Source organism: Mixophyes fleayi, chromosome 8 (genome assembly GCF_038048845.1).
Source record: "Mixophyes fleayi isolate aMixFle1 chromosome 8, aMixFle1.hap1, whole genome shotgun sequence".
Taxonomy (NCBI): Eukaryota; Metazoa; Chordata; class Amphibia; order Anura; family Limnodynastidae; genus Mixophyes; species Mixophyes fleayi.
The window spans coordinates 22,069,605-22,087,812 of NC_134409.1; the positions used below are offsets into that span (position 1 = coordinate 22,069,605).

Consider the following 18,208-nt stretch of genomic DNA (forward strand, 5'->3'; position numbering starts at 1 on the left):
CCGCGATGTGGTAGCTCCCAGTCACTGATAGGCTGGGAGCGCACAGTGCAGTGTGGTGATATCAACACTGCACGGAGCACTTCCAATCTATCAGTGTCTGGGAGACGCCCCATCGCGTCAAGAACCAGGTAAGTGAATAGGGGGGGCATGTATTGTGCAGAGGGAGAGAGGCATGTACCTTGAAGAGGGAGGGGGCCATCTATTGTAACAAGTGGGGAGAGGTGGGGGGGACCCCTACCAGATTAATTTGTACTGGCCCCCACGGTTTCTGACGGCAGTCCTACACACTGCTATCGCATTATACTGTGTTCCCCCAAAATGAGCATAATGTCCAATAACAATCCAACAGAAATCATTTGGGGCAGTACATGCGGTAATCTTCTGCCCAACCTACAAAGCCTGGTCCTCGTGCAATGGCTGGATCTCTTTCATTTGGACCAAGTAGGACATTTACCAGTCACTTGGACCTGGTACAACCATAGGAAAACATAAATCCTTGATAAGTAGTATTTTTTTCATTTTTTTATTATTTCAGCAACATAGAAGCATTTCTCCCTAGTAATCAATTGTTAAGACATTTACTCCAATAAATCACTGCTGCTAGTGTCCAAATTACAGAACAATTCTCTCACATGAGGCAAGAGGTAGAATTATCAAACCTTTTAACATGAGAATTGGAGGCGTTGCCCATAGCAACCAGTTAGACTAGCTGTCATGTTCAGAATATACTAGAAAAAGGATAGCTAGAATCCGATTGTTGCTATGGGCAACATCTCAGCTTTTCTTTCTTACAAGGTTTGATAAAACCAAGTATAATGTCCCTGACGTACTTGATATATCTTGGATACAGTGAATGTGGTAAAGTTAATTAAAAGAAACATGGGAGCAGGTATAGCTGTACAAGCGTTTGACTAGGTTCAGGGCACCGTTATCTCCTGATTGTCTGGTCTCTCCCCAGTTTTGAAGTAGGTGGGATTAGGAAAAAAACTACAGCCAATCAGATAATTGGCATGATCACATCAGCACAGAGTATTTCAGGAGATGAGTGCACTGATCTTGTGGGAGGTAGTAACCTGTCCACTTGTGCGATTATGTTAGTAGGACAGGACCATACAGAAGCAGAGCCACGGTTTGAAGGGAACAGGAAGCCACAGACAGAGTTAAATAGTGAAACGAGCAGAGTCCCCATCAGCACAGAGCAGTGATGCAAAGATCCGATTAAACTTATGCGGGAAGATTTTGGGGTCAAACACACTAATACAATAAACACAGTTCATACATTCAGCTGGTTTCTTCCCCTAGAGCAGAGTTCTTAATCTGGAGCCCATTGATAGATTTCAGGGGTCCGTGTACTTGGGGGGAAAAATATTTTTTCACTAACTTCAAACTGAAATTTACCATTTCCTTCAGTTATGTAGGCAACAAAGCACAGTAACACTACCTGTGATTTTGTGAACAAAAAAAATAAATAAATAAATCACACACAAATATTTTGGCAGATAGGTGGGCTACAACGTGGTATCCATGGGCGTCACCAGGAATCCATGCTACAAAACAGGTTAAGAATCCCTGTTCTAGAGCAGTGTTTCTCAAGCCCAGTCCTCAGGGCCCCAACCAGTGCTTGTTTTCCATGTGACCAGGGAAATAATTACACCACCTGTGGATCTGTTACAATGTGTCAGTCAGTAATCAATACACCTGTGCTAAAGCAGAGAGATTGGAAAACATGCACTGTTAGGGGTCCAGAGGACCAGGTTTAAGAAACACAGAGGGACAACCTGCTGTTCTCCAGAATGAAAGAAATTGATCAAAAAAACTCCTTATTTGTCTAAGGAATCATAATGAATCTCCTCTGTATGGGTATAACCTGCTAACTCTCACACTCTACACAACAGAGATGACCAAGTTCAGACCTCAAGGGCTATCAACAGTTCATGTTTTCAAGATTTCGGTCTGTAGAAACTGGTGGAATAATTACGGACCCAGCCAAATAGACCCACCTGCTGAAAACATGAACTCTCGGTAGCCCACGAGGACTGAACCTGGTCACCTCTGCTATAGGAGATACACACATGTCCCAGCTAAAGGCAGAAATGTGTTCATTTAAAAATATTCTTAATAAATTTGACAGGAAACGAGCTACACGAACAGCAATGTCATTTACAAGCTCTGCAAACATTACATTGATACACTGTTTTCTTACAGTACAAAGCAATTCTGTTGATCGTCTTGTGGTTTCCATTAAAAGCATGTAACTATTGAGACAACAGCGGTTACAGAAGCTGGAATCTGTATCCTGTTTTCTATTGTGGTGCATGAAAAGGACTTGCATTTAGATACATTTTGATCTTCCAAAGGCCAGGTAGTACGGAACAATAGACCATGGGATGGGATTTCTAGGAAACCGACATGTGTTAAAACCCTAAGCCACAAAAAAGGAAAATATTGATTTTTCTCATGTCAGTCTGCCTTAACAGAGATTCGGCACTTTTTTTTTTTTTTTTCAGCCAGTGACCCAGATCAGACTGGGAATCATCCTCACAGACACTGGGATCAGTGTGAATGAATGAAACACTTCCTTTTAAACATTACGCAAGCCCTGTATATTATCATTACTTTTAATCAAAATGAAAATGGGAGAAAAATTGTACAAAAGAATATTAAGAATCAAAAGAGAAATTTGTTCTCCTATAACTTTTAACCATGTTACAGCTCATAGAAAACCAGGAGCCCCGTCTCAGGGGCCCGCAGGACCGCCGCCACCTTAACTCTGAGGATTCATGGATGAGCAATTTGAAGATACACCAAGCAGCGGGCGCAAAGTGGCAGTTAAGGATCTCTGTAGTCCCACTAGCTAAAGGCGAGTAGAAATAGAAAACTTGAGTTGTGCTTTAATAGTAAGTTTATTAATTTATAGGACACCATTCGTTTTTCAGTATTAAAAAACATTTAGCGATCTATATGCAGCATTAGAATAAAAGAATATGGAAGCCATGGATCTTGTGGATTTACAATTTAAAAGATCATTATTATTATTAATGGTAGCGGCAGACTGGTGCTATGTGCGCCGGCTATTTTCTCCTGTGCATAGCGGGTAATGTAACCGCTGGGTTCTTGCGGCACGGATGAGCGCTGTGAACGCCGTCAGCAGATAATGGATATACAGAGTGTGCGGAAAGCGCCAACTTAGCTTAAGCTGCAAGAGAAACTGGGAACACGCATGTCCTAAGTGTGTGTACCTTGTGCAGTTATATTCTATATACTACCTATAAATATTTACTATAGGACATGGGTGACTACCGAATACTTTTACAAAGATTTTTTGTATGAAGTGTGGGAGGAAACCGGAGCACCCGGAGGATGCTCCAATGATCCACACAGAAAAGGCCATGGTCGGGAATTGAACTCATGACCCCAGTGCTGTAAGGCAGAAGTGCTAACCACTTAGCCACTGTGCTTGTACAATACAATCTTATATTTGCTGAGTAATGATTTCACATGAAACACTGATGAAGCTGTATAGCAGTCGGAGGAGGTGAAACATCTGGAGGGGAACAACTTGCATGCAATATGTTTGATTTAAAATAGAAACGTGTTATAAAAATGATGTACACCCCTACAGTAAAACAAAGAAAGGATATTAGGTGTTGGCTTCTGTCTATGTAAGTACAGAACGCACACAATTTTTAATTACGCGAGTCATACAATGGTGACTCATCGGTTCTGTGCCTACATTTAAAAGCTACAAACAATAATGTGCATTAATTGATACTAAATGTCATGTGTGTGGCTGCCAGAATTGCCTTAATTAAATATGCGGCCAGCGGCCTGACCGATCATTAACCTTCATGAATTCCGCCCTAAGGGTTTCCAGGTACGGGGCTGTCAATCAGGACATTTAGCAGGACAGTGCTTGGCTCTGCACATCAAGTGTTACACATTCCAAACTGCAGCCCCCCAAACGTTCACTGTCAGCAGCACAAAAGGCATCAGACAAACCGTTCCTTTTTTTCGGTCGTCTCAGATTACAGCAAAACTTTGTCTCCTGCTCAACTGGCAACTTTCCAAAACTCTCTGCAGCCAATTAAAGCGCGTTAACAGACTCTGCAAGAGAGCCGAGAGGATTAAGCTTAAGAGGATCCATTTTCCTCCGCCAAGCCTCTCCCTTTGGATAAAAAGGTATTAGAAACGTATTGAGTTAATAGTAAAATAAATATTTCACGCATTAACACCACTTTACACATACAGTAAACAGATATTTTTTCTAGTTGTCTAGATGTACTGTAATAGTAGTAAGCTCCTAAGGTCAGAGACATATCCCAACTATACAACAGAGTAATGCTACAAATGGACTGTAACCTATAGCAAACAATCAGTCAGTCTAGTGCAGGTTATACTGATGAAAGCCGATATCCATCTGGTTACTATATGTTACAGACACTACTAAATTTACTATATTACTAACAAAAGCACTGAACCAACCTTTTCTCCTATCAGGAATGTTTCAGATCACTCTCAGGGTGACGCACAGTGGGACGTACGCCAGTTTCCGTAGCGCATCTTGAGTGAAAGCCTACTGCGCATGCCCAGAAAGTGGACACACGCCTATGTGGACTTGTGCAATTCTGCCACTAACGCCCGGAGAGCTCAGGATGGGGAAGGGAAGCGCAAACGCAGGCGGAGTGCAGTAAAGGTGTGTTTATGACACAGACCTGCAGAAATACGCATATATACCTTAGGAGGCTATCTTGTGCACCTTTAAAGACTTGCTAATGATAACGATTTGTCGCTATCCAGGCATATACACTGCTAACGCGGACTCATCTTGAGATGTGTACGCCTCTGTGTCTGGCCAGGAATACGCTATTATTCTGTGTTATAGGTTTACCCAGTTACTTTAAGTCACAAATTGTTTTTCTTTTGAAGGGAAACACATAGTTAAGCATAGCTCCTCGATATGTACTGGTCCTCTGCTTTGGCTCATAGATCAGGTTGCATGGATCATACAATGGGTGGAGATAAAAGTAGACGTTTATGAGAAGTATTTTAAAGGCACACAAACATTATGAGGGGGGGTGTGGAGTCAGAGAAGGCTACTGGGGGGTATGGTGGCGTCAGAGAAGGCTGCGGCAGGGGGACAGAGAAGACTGGGGGGGGGGGTAGTGGCATCAAAGAAGGCTGCGGTGGGGGGGGGGGGGTAGTCGCATCAGAGAAGGCTGCGGCGGGGGGTAGTATCGTCAGAGAAGGCTGCGGCGGGGGTGGGGGGGTAGTGGCATCAGAGAAGGCTGCGGCGGGGGGAGTAAACTCTCTAGTCAGATATTTTAGGCACTACAAGGCTCCATTAAATGTTATTCAATCAGCTTACAGACTGTAAACTTGCTTCTGTATCATATTAAAAAGACCAAAAAAGTGTCCACAAGTTCTAATACCTCTTTTATATGAATCAAAGTACATAGCTCTGTCCACTTCCAAAGCTATTTGGTGCTTACCTCATCCTTGATGTCTTCCTGCTGCTGGGCTGAGAAGATTTCCATTGCTGAAATGAGTCTCATCATCAGCTCGTCTACAGACGTGTTACCTGTCAATAAGAGTGAATTTGTGAGTAATCAATAATCAAGACTGATAACATGATGAATTCAGGCAAGGACAGCCAATTAGAATGCTTTCGTTGACCTGTTGAATAAGACATTTGCAGACATACTTAAATTGCATCAGCACCCGGCCTTTAAACTGAGAATATACATAAGAGTATACTGTATTTTCTTACAACGCATATTTGCAATTATTGATATAACAGATCTGACCACTTGTTTACCTGCTCATAAGTATTACAATTATATTTTAACAAGACAGATACTAGCCCTTGGGATCAGCCGTACGTTTGACATACACTGATAAAACACCTGCTTTATTTTTAACCATTACTAACTGCCTGGGGCTGATTTAATTCTTAATACAAGTCATTACAGATGTAAAATGTTGCTAGATTACTTATCTTCAAGTTCTGACAGCAGGTTATACATACCGGAACTCCTATCTCCTTGTAAATCTCAGGGCTAGGCGAGAAGTAATGTTCTCTTATGCACAAATACTAGATGGTCTGACCTTGGTAAACAATTTCATGTCAGACTTTGTAACAGATTCTTGCTGGAACATGTTAACATTTACAAAAATAGCCTGAGATCTCAAGGTCTGCAAAAATACAGTCCTGAAATCCCATAAAAGCTGTGAAAGGTTTCCATAATTTCACTATATTCCTCCCACAGTCAGGCTAGATGTTGCAGTTCACCTGTTGTGAATTTTGGGGACACTTTTAAGACAATGCTTAAAGTTACATACCTAAAGATCTGCCCACTCAATTTGGTTATAAATGGTTAAATCCAGCCTTGCAACATCTGTGGGCACAATTAGGATAAGTGCCGCACAGGTTCCTGCTTAGGGTAATGACAGTTTTTGGCGTTTAATTGTATTTTCAATATCAACTATTAAGACTTAAATGAAGACTAGGGGCCTGATTCATTAAGGATCTTAACTTGAGAAACTTCTTATTTAAGTCTCCTGGACAAAACCATGTTACAATGCAAGGGGTGCAAATTAGTATTCTGTTTTGCACATAAGTTAAATACTGACTGTTTTTAGATGTAGCACACAAATATCAACTTTACATTTCAGTGTACAAATAAGCTATCAAGTATTTGTGTGCTACATGAAAAAACAGTCAGTATTTAACTTATGTGCAAAACAGAATACTAATTTGCACCCCTTGCATTGTAACATGATTTTGTCCAGGATACTTAAATAAGAAGTTTCTCAAGTTAAGATCCTTAATGATACAAGCCCCAGATCACATTTTAGGTCACATTAATGCCATGATATGAAGGATTCACAAAACGTCTATTACTGTGCAAATTGCTCTCTGTCATACAACAGGCTAGAACCTTTACGCAAGTAATTCTCATCACCCGCATGATTCTTGAGAAACGAAGTGGATAATTAGCTAGTTGCAAAGTCAGCAAGGTCAGGGATAGAAAAATTATTTTAAAGTTCTAAATGTTAATTTTGTGGTGACATTTTCTGCTTGTTCAAAAGGTTATGTAACCAAAGCATACATAAAAGGATTTCATCCCAAAGGTGGGAGATCAGTGCAGGACGATACAGAAAAGAAAGTTCAACTTTTCTTTTTTCTGCTTGACTGAGTTATTTAAACAATACAAAGTACGCACAAGTCACTTAATAAAACAGAGGACTTACAAGTCAGCGACAGCCAGAATGACGCAGAATTTCTAGGACTAAGTAGCTACAATAGTAACGGTTTTAACCCATATAGAAAGTGAGGCTTTATCTATTTCAACCATAATGCCAGTGGCCTATTAGATCTAAAAGAAAGATCGACTTGTCACTGTAGCTATTGAAAGAGGAAAGAAAAAGTAATTGTAAATGTTCCTATTTCGTTGAACAAACAGCCTACTAGAAGAAACTTAGATATTTAATGCTTTAAAGAGCTCACTGTGGTTTTGTGTGAGGAAGACTGGCTTAGTTTAATAATGCAATGTGACCCATTCTGTACAACTGGAGGGAGTTTCTTCCACTATTAAAGTGTATGAGTATCGTTAATTTAGATCACAGTATGTAGCAAATAAAACAAAGTATTTTAGTGGAGTGTTGTGCAAACTACCTTTTGTGTGTTACATTTGTATAAGAATTATAGAACTATTTTCATTACTATCTAGTGGTTCTTGTGCGCTGTCACAAATTTTGTCTACAATGTGCAAACTAACCTGTTAATGCTGCCTTATTAACAGGTGCTCGGCCCTATCATTTACTGGAATAACTCCCGATACTTCAAACAGGATTAAAGCCTGAAAACGCCTGTTGACTTTACACTGCTGCTGGCATTTGACAGAACATAGTCTATAAGGGTGGGAACACTCAGTGTAATCCTTAAATTTGGTTCCGTTATTCACAACCTGTCTGTCAAATGCCAGCAACATTGTTTTTATCCATTTTCGACAACTGAAGTCCTATATCAAGTAACAGGAGTTATTCCAGCAAACAGTATCCAAAGTGATTTCATTAGGGCAGCATCATTTGTTGGTGGTTTTTCTATTGATGTCTCACAAGGTTAGTTTACACAATGCGTCGCTGCTTGGTTTACGGCCTTTCGTGCTGTGTGGTTTTCTGATGCTGGTAAACTTGGATAGAAAGTACCCAGCATAATAATGTTAATTAATTATTGGCATGGAGTTACACTTTCAGTTAATACCTTAATTATTAATCTATACATGGTCAATATATAGGGTCCAATATCTATCCACTGCCTTTGGATTCTATAGACTTGATATATAAAGGCATACATACTAATATGTAAGGTTGTAGAGCAATGGTGTGTTGCTCTTCTGTCCATGTCACCTTATTATAATTACCAGTAGACTAGCATAACAGGACGACAGTACTGTGTCTACTAATATTGTAGTGCTTATAGTGCTGTATATTGTGATATCCACTAATAATGTGTTCACCTTCTGGTGAGTGCGGCGCAGCTCAGCTAAAACCAGCACAGAGATTCCACAAGCGGAATCTTCACCAACGCTCACAGCTTACACAAATCAGTAGACAGATACAATGGGTCACAATTCTATTGAGCTTAAACATTCACCTTTTAATCACATTTGTTAAGTTGTCTCTAAACAATCGGGAGCACTTTACCTTGGATGACATTAAGCACTTCATTAGACGATCTCTTCCCCATTATAATGAGAAAAAGTGGAAACTGATCAGTCTTCTGTGTTCGAACGGTCTGTGTTACCACACTGCCAAAGTGTCGGGTACAGAATGTGAGAAATCTGCCAGGGAACAGAAGGAATAGATGAGCAGACAGTAAAAAGCGATCAGAGGCTGTCACATGCATCCTTTAATCCACAAACCCTGGAAGAACAATCTAATGTAACATCTTCTGTAAGCACTGGAATACATCATGTTCAAATGACTGATGGCAACAATAAACTCAGGTAGTACAATACAGTATAGCAGTTCTAAAGGGGAATCGTGCACACAAGCTTCTGGAAGAAACGTTACATTACCTAATTAGGCTTAGTCAACCTGTGGTCCCACCAGCTGCTATGGAATTACAAGGACCAGTGTGTCCTGCCAACCAGAGGCCACATCCCGAAACTGACCGCACCACAGCCGCGGAGTCACAAGCTGCCTACTTATACAACTCTTACTACACCACCTTCCCATAAACATACTTCTCTTGTAGGTACCATTCCCTGGGATGCCCATTGGATGCAACAGTCCCATGTTGCAATTCTCTACATCATCATCAGCTATTTATATAGCGTCACTGATTCCGCAGCGCTGTACAGAGAACTCATTCACATCAGTCCCTGCCCCCATTGGAGATTACAGTCTAAATTCCCTAGCACACACACAGCCAAAAACTGGGGTCAATTTTGATAGCAGCCAATTAACCTAATACTATGTTTTTTGGAGTGTGGGAGGAAACTGGAGCACCCAGAGGAAACCCACGCAAACACGGGGGGAACATACAAACTCGACACAGATAAGGCCATGGTCGGGAATCGAACTCATGACCCTAGTGCTGTGATGCAGAAGTGCTAACCACTAGGCCCACAAAGGTGCCCATGCCATGCCCCATTCACACACATGCTTTTGTTTATTTTAACTCCTTCATTTCCACTGAAAACTAAATTTTTAGCTTTGTGTTTTGTTCTTTAAAAGATATTGAATGGTCCCACAACGAAAGGTTTACGTCTGGTATTATACTTCCTATTCACAACCCCAGTAGGCTGGCCATGTGGTTCGATACAGTTTTGTATTGTCTTTAGCTATTGTATTATATACTATATATTTATTATATGTGACCTATGTTTTATATCAGTTATATATAGAGTTTTTTGGGGTTTTGTTTTTTTATAAAAAAAAAACCCCCAAAAAAAACAATCATATTCTTATTGCCCATTTTTGAAACAGATTGCAAATCTGCTATATTTTAAAACCCTATATTACACGAATCCACCAGAACGGCTAGCCCGACAGCAAAATGACATTAGATAACCGTTAACGTGCCAACAAACCATCAGTTTGACAAGGCTGCTCTATACTTTCATCAATGAAAATCACAGTTAAAGTAAAGTAATTTCCTTACTAAAGTCACAATTATTTGGCTTTATTAGATGAAAGAAAAAAAAGCCATGAAAATGTAATTACTGCAACAGTCAAATTGTTACTTAAATTAGAGATATTATGAAGTTAAAAAAAGTAGAAATCGTAGAAATCATCCAGTCAATATTTAAGCAATGCCCTGAGAAAAAATGGTTGGCCAGAGAAAGAAGTTGGTCCTCGCCATGTGCAGAAGCAGAGTGCGCAGAAGCAGAGTGCACAAAATCATGTTTTATATACTATTTTGATTTTTTTTTAAATAATTTATGAGAACGAGAAATTGAAATACACAAAGGCACCAGATAGTGCAGTATTTTTTAAGAAGGTAATCCCAAAACCAATAGGTGTAGTTTAAAATCGTACCAGAATTTTGTCTTAAGGCGACTAAGACAAATAACTTAGAAATTAATTTACTAATCATCCACCAATAGATGTGCGTATTGGTGAATAATTAGAAAATTAACTGTTCGATCAGACGGTACTACACTATTTCTTGGTTATTTGTCTTTCCTTTGGGTGTACCTGACTGGCAATCACACTAAGAGGCCCAGCTGACAAACCAAGTCCTTTTGTGATGAAGAGCCTTCTTGAAGCAAAATTCTGGCACACTTTTAATCTACACCTATTGGTTTTGGGATTAACTTCCTAAAATTACTACACTATCTGGCGTCCTTGTGTCCTTTTATTTCTCATTTTCAGATTTTTTGCTCATCTGGCTTTACCACCCGAAATTTGAAGGAAGGAAGTGCTTTGATGTTTATGAACTAAGTGTATACTATATCTTCAGATCTGGACTGCACACAAACATTGATTGTGTATATATATATATATATATATATATATATATATATATATATATATATATATATATATATAAAATCATCACAGACATACACTTTTTTTTAAAGCTTTTGTAGATACTTTTTAAAGCACAACATTGGCTTGGTATATTTTACATATATAAAAACTGAAAATAAAGCTTTTATAGCAAAAAGGACCGGCGCACTTCCATATTTGCATATAAAAGTCGAGTATTAGCATTCTTACCACGATCTGGAATAAATGAAAAAACTGATAAAGCTTTTCACTTCCATTAGAGGACTGTCTGAAATTAGCATTTCTTTCAAGAGAAAAGGGTAGCTTATGATATGTTTTCAGATGTGAAGGTAAAAGTAAATGTCATAATAATAATGAATTATGAAAGACCAAATGCAAATATGGAATTGCTTTAATAAGATCCAATTTAATAAAGTCTGTAAAAATAATAGAGTTTTAATAACATGGGTCAGAAAAGGCAAAACAGTGGAAATTCCTGAGAACTCGCCACTGAATGAAGTCTATTAATACTTAATTATTTTCATGAAACATAATTTAAATTGAGATTTTTTTTTTTTCATAATGTCAGGGAATATAAATGTAAGGGAAAGTGGAGAGACTGACATGATTAATTAATGATAAACAGAATATAATAAATTAGTCTTATTGCCTTATTAACCCAAAGTGATTAACTTAATTATTAGGAAAATGATGTAAACAAACAAACGTTTTTTAAACTTTCTGATGCCCTTGAACATGAAATGTTTACGTCATTTTAGAATAGTCTTTAGTACATGCTAATAATGTGATAATAAATATACTGTAATAGAGGAACGGTCATGACGGAGATAAAAATAAAAAGTTATTGTGCTTTATAACATAACCTACTTTTGTTGTCCTCTTTTGTGTGTATATATTTGCTTTTCAATCTATTTTTTTGTTCAGGCCCCATCTCGGCACCCCTCCCTGTCCACCCGCTTTCATGGGAAGGAGCCAACATTATTAATAACAATAGGGAGAAGTCAGAAGTGTGAAACATAGGTAAAATAAACAAAGAAACAGCCAACATAAAAAAAATACAAACTTGTATATACAAATGGCATAAAATAAAAATAAAAAAAAAAATGCTTCGTCTGCTATCAGATTTGTTAGTCTTGCCATACAGTTATTAGATTGAAAGCTCTGTTGGGCAGGGACATCGGTTTTCTTTGGTCACTGATTTATTTTTAAAAGAACTTGGAATAATTTTCTAGGTGGTCATTTATTTCCCGCACTTGATATTTATAAACTATCTAGGTAAAGCCATAGATAAAATATTCTGATATAAAAAAAAAAAAAAAGTCTTAAAAGCAATAAAAGAAAAAAATATAGAAGCACTAAAAGCACAAAAAAACACTATACACAATATAAAAGGTATTTAGTTTACAACCTTAAAACCATTTATTGCTGAAAATTGAAGACACTGCTCCTAATGTAGTGTTTCCAATGTAACTAAAAAGAGGAGTATAAATAAATAGATATTGTAAAGGTAAGTATAAGAATTAAGAACCTAGACTTTCCACTAATATATTTTTTAATATGGGAAAAGGATAAGAGCCGACCAAATCTCGACTCTAAACTGCAACAGTAAACACTAGTGGAATTGTCATATGCCGAAATATTTAAACACAACGGCCTTTTACAAAGTAGTTAAAATGGAAAAGATGATTTGCAGTCTGTGAACAGACATATGACTTCAACACAGTCATTAATCCCTGATTTAATTAAATGTAACTTTCTAATTATTTAGTTGTAGGACTTTATTTTATTTATTTTTTCAACACACAGTAGTCACAAACAAGACAAGTACAAATGTTTCTGACAGAATGAAGAGGCCAGTGTAATGAATGATTTCTATTGTATTTGTCCTTCTAAAAAAAAAAAAAAAGAATTTATAAAAATAAAAAACACAGAGTAGGCCACATAGCTCATTTATTTTGAAACAATTTTTCAAATCATAAGTAGTAATAAAAATAAATAAAAATTGAACACTGTAGCAAAACAAAAAACAAAGAAACAACAAATATAAAAAATGAAACAAAATCCTGCATGTTCATAAAAAGTTGCTTGAATGAGCTATAAAGCTACAGTATACATTATAAATAAAGGAAGATGGAACTGTATAGAAAAACAATGTGTGACAACAGAAACTAGAAAGGGTGAAAGTTAATTTTGTGAAGTTTGTTACATGATTGTTGTGGGGGCACATTAAATGTGTTATGGGGCTATTTTGTGTAGCCAGACCAGCACATTATACAATGAAGGGCTATTACGGAGCATGGCACTCATCATTTGAGCGAGGCGATTTAAAAAGGCTAGATGGAGCACAGCAGAAACATAGGTCAAGTCCAGCCCGGACTGGTCGACACAATGACCTGTGGAGATCATCAAAAGAGCCAGATGTCGCTGCATGGAACAGGGCTCCATTCACAGCTCGGAATCTGGATTATCCAGGTCTCCTCCTATATACAGAGGGAGGTGAATTGTGACTAACACACAGCAGCCGGCACCCCGCCATTCCTGCGGCTCCCTCAATTATACAAATATTTAGTTGGATAAAGAAACATGGCAGGCATTGCTACAAAGGGGGTTCAGCCTTCTCTGTCTGTCCTTTAATTGACAGTTGCAAAAATGTTGCTAAAACCAAATGCTGAGCGGTTCTGTAAATGCTTGTGTTGGAAAACAGTGTCACTCATTATCGGATACAAGGCTTTGTTGTGGCTGTAACTGAAATGTAACGGAGCAAAAAAAATATATATTATAGCGGAGCTGCCGGCAGAGCTGGTGGTCTGGTAGTCGCGCACACTAAACGGAAAAGGTGCCCGAGACACACTAGTAACATCATACTGTACAAAAATAAATAAATATACATGCAATAAAACCGTATAGGATGCGAAATATCCTGTGGAATGTTACAACGATTAAGTTGCACATCTAAAATTTCCCAACCACATACACAGATGGACTAGGAAAGGTTTCATTTTTGATACGCAATGGATGCTTAAAAATGTTAATGAGCGGTCGTCTGACCTTCAAAAGGGCCGCACATTGCCCATAATCCCAGCAAGCCGTTGAAGCAATACATTGAGACACCTATCTGTTATAATAGACGAGCAGGTATTTTAAATAAGTGTTACCAGGTATAAAACAAATCGAACAACAAAAGCAGGAAAGGGCTGGAGGCCGCAGATGAAGGCTCGGAGGGCCGCCTGGTTCCCACCACTGGACGAGAGCAACACAATGTCTCCCCAAGCCCGGGTGTAAACTGCGCCAAAGTGTATCAAGCTAAAGAAATGCGATCACCTACCACACAAAGTGGAGGCAGATATTTTGTATGCTGAACCACTAATTCATAAAAAGGCAGATTCTCTACTCACAAAAAACAGTGATCTTGCACTTCACTACTAATCCAGTCCGACTTCTGTTCATGACAGTAGAGATCGATTGCAAACTCGCAAATATTGGTTCAGTCCACAATATGGCTGCCTCCGCAGTGTGTAACTGCGGACACGTGCTTGTTCAGTGTTTGAAATCTCACTGTACAAGTGAGAAAAAGTCTTACTCCTATGCTTTAGTGTACCGCCTCGGAAGACAATACTATCATTATTAACCATCTGTCCTAGTCCCTATTTTAGTTTTAGAATTCACCTTCCGCTATTTTCTGTTCTATCTGCTCCCCTTCATCTGGGCATAAGACAAAAAAAAAAAAAAAAACCCAACAAAAACAGACTTTAGGCAGCATTAAGTAAAATCAATTTCCTACATCTGTCTTATGTCAAGTGCAGAAAATTTCCCTAATCGTCTTGCTGAGCTACGTGTGGGACAAGAGCCGACAAGGATCAGCAGACGGATGCTTAATAAATTACTGGAAGGAGCGGAGGTCAGAAGGAATCAGCCACAGAAAGCTCTCACCGGAGAAATATTAAAATGTCGGATTTCTTGAAGAGGCAGAGCTGAAGAGTGGAGGTTTTAACGAGACGCTGCCTGTTCTCAATCACAGGCAGAGAAATCCAATCCACAAGAGCCCTTAAGGAAGTGAGGAATTTGCAGCTTTACAAAGTGCAGCACTTAAACAGAACATGTGTCAAACAGTCCTCAACCGTAAGGTGGAATTCAAGAGCACTACAGCAACAATAGCAGAGAGCCTGAAGATAAGAGTCATAGAACGTTCTTTTGTTCTGTACTGTGGCTACCCATCACAACGGATACAATATACATTCAAACAGATCTAGGCACTGTGATATTAGCGTTAACATGCACTTAGATTCATAGATTTTATAAAGGTCTGTTTAAAACAAGGTTACTCCCGAAATCAATCATGCAAAGCCAAGACCCCATTTTTCCTATTTTTAAGGGATCGGGAAAACGGTGTCAAATTCAGTAAAAAGGAAAATGAAGGAAAACTCTAAATAAGCCCAAACTTCAAGCAAAATGAGGAAAAAAAAACCCAAGGAAATTTCTAAAAGGACCAGAGTGGTTCATCATTTGTAAATCGTATATTCCTGCATGTACAATGCTTGCTATTCACATGAAAGAATCAACACCACAAAAAAAAAAAAGTAAAACTAACTTCAAATGCAGGTCTGTGTAGACATATCCAGTATTGAACATTTACATTACTCAAAAATATACTGTACTAAACACTTCTCTCGTGTACACAAAAATACTACTGTACAGTATTATGATAATTCAGGAAATAATCTGGAAAAATTGTATGGTGTACAAAGCAGGAAAGTTAGTGTAAAAACAGGAAAATGGACACTGAAATTCATTAAAAAGAGGAAAAAAATAGTAAATTCTGGGAAAGTGTAAACTTGGGTAATATAATGGGGGGAGAGGGGAGTGACTAAATTTCAGTTTTAATAATGATTTGCCACATTGAATGTATGGATATTTAGTTTACAGAACAAGTTAATAAATAGAAATAACGTACTGTATATTTGTATGTGCTAAATGGTTTATGTAAAAATATATGTTTATAATATTTATTGGACCACTCCTTGGATGAAATGGCTAAATCGCAGTATTTTACAGTGATCTCTTTGAAAACTGCATGGTATTCCAGGAAGAACAGGTGACTGAGCGTAAGCCAGAGAACGAGTCACGTTATCAGCTTACATCCAATCACAGGCTGCCTACTCCATAATCATAGAAATGGGGTACACAAATCAGTGTTCTTCTCCATTTAAACACGTATCTTCATTCTGTATCCCAATTCACTATTCCTGACTTTAAGGTAGTATCCACGGCAAAATACATAGGGTGTTATTCATAAATCTATAAGCGTAATAATATTTTAGTATAGTGCCAGAACATTAAGCAGCGCTGTACAGAGAATGTTTATGTGTTCACATCAGTCGATACTGCACCGGTCCCTGCAATCTAATTATCCTACCCCAGGCAGATGCACACATGCACCAGTCAACATACCAGAACATTTATAGACTACGGGAGGAAAACCACATGGACACGGGGAGAACATACAAATTCTGCCCATAAAGCACCATAGTTAGATTCTAAACTTTATTTCAGAGGATGCTAAATGGTTTGTTCACGCGGGAACGACATCACTATATCATTATCTTTAAACATCTAATAAAGACGTGTCTGGTTGATTGTGTATTTGAAACATAGAGAGACTTATGCAATGATCCTTTCTATTAGTATTTCTGAAGCTACAACGACAGGATCCATCTTTCTTCTTGGAATCTCTCTCTTTGGAAGCTGCCTCCCCATAGAATGTTGGTGGAAAATGACATTGAAAAGATATAATAGTTAAACCTCTAGAAGAATAAGCATTTCTAGGTCATATTGTAAAGCCTAACCTACCCAGGCTCCATTACTGGTAAGTGTCCTGGTCGGTCCCTTGTCCTGCTGGACACAAGGCAAATGCTTTGTTTTTTAGCCCCTTTATGAAAACAGGCCTGAATCAGCAGGGTTCATTTACTAACATTGCAGTTAGGTGTGCAATTTGCACTAAACCATTGCAACCAATCGTACACTTGCATTCAATGTCTAACTTGCACTAGATAGATAAAAGCCAATTAGTTGCTATGGGTCAGTACATATTTTGCACTTAAATGTTCCTTAGTGTGCGCCATTTGGAGAGATGGGTTTTCTATAATCATTCGTTCAACTGAGAATAACGGAATATCAATTTATCAGAGCTGAATATAAAAGTAATAGTGAATAAAATATAAATTTAATAGTGAATTAATATAAACGGGGGAGGAACAGTGAATCACAGGGCCCCATAAGTGATGTTGTTCTTACCCCCCGGACTCTTCTCTGCCCTCTACTGAGCATGCACAGTCTGGCGCGCACACACACTGTGCGGATCGGAAGATGCCTCTCAAAAGAGTAGAGCAGGGGCCCGCAGGGGGAGCAGGGCTCCATTCACCTCTGGATCCCATAGGCACTGCCTCCACTAGGGTTCCACCCCTGGATATAGCATGTAACTTATTTAAAAAAATAAATATATATATATATATATATATATATATATATATATATATATCTATATCTGTTGTAAGCTACTTGTGCGAGAACCCATTCATCAACATTTTTATTACTTTTCAATGCAGAGTAAGTTTGCTGCCATGTATTTTGATCATATTTAACTAGTGGCACTATTGTTGTACCCTCTATACCGTTTATACTCTATGCCCATGGCTTGACAAATAGAAATGCAGCTCTCTGTGCAGAGTGACTTATAAATAAAGTTTGTTTTAAACACTGTATATTTCCCTTTAAAAGCCATGTGTGTAAAACTGTTAGCAGGTTTCCCTGGCATTGAGGACCAGCTGTGCAGGATCTCTGCAGGAGCTGCTAGAGATCATCTTTTTGCTTGGTTTCATCCAGTCATATTCTCCCTTTCTGCTGGGCTTTTGATTATAGTGTCAGCCTTAACCGTACGTCAAGATCAATTTGCAGCCTGGTTTAACTGGAGGCTTGCATTCCGCCAGCAGCAATTGTTCCCCCCACACAATGCTGTGTGTTCCTGTAACTCCATACCAGGGCAGCATCTAATGACTTTATTAGTGTTCAGTTTCAAAAAGGCCCAGTAATTGTTCCCATCTCTTTGTTAGCCGGACATAATTACTGCACGGGATTGTCAAAGGCTGCACTTGTAAATACTTTTCTTAATCGCTGCAAGAAGAATTAAAAAAAA

General features: G+C 38.6%; 1 protein-coding gene across 1 annotated transcript in view; it reads right to left on the reverse strand.

Annotated features, from left to right (window-relative positions):
* Positions 1 to 18,208, reverse strand: part of FAF1 (Fas associated factor 1) — a 163,925-nt gene that overhangs the window by 33,057 nt on the left and 112,660 nt on the right. The window contains exons 14-15 of the mRNA XM_075182058.1: positions 8,707 to 8,843; positions 5,490 to 5,578 (exon numbers count right to left, since the gene is read on the reverse strand). Of these exons, the coding sequence (XP_075038159.1) occupies positions 5,490 to 5,578; positions 8,707 to 8,843 (226 nt within the window). The remainder of the gene's footprint in view (positions 1 to 5,489; positions 5,579 to 8,706; positions 8,844 to 18,208) is intronic.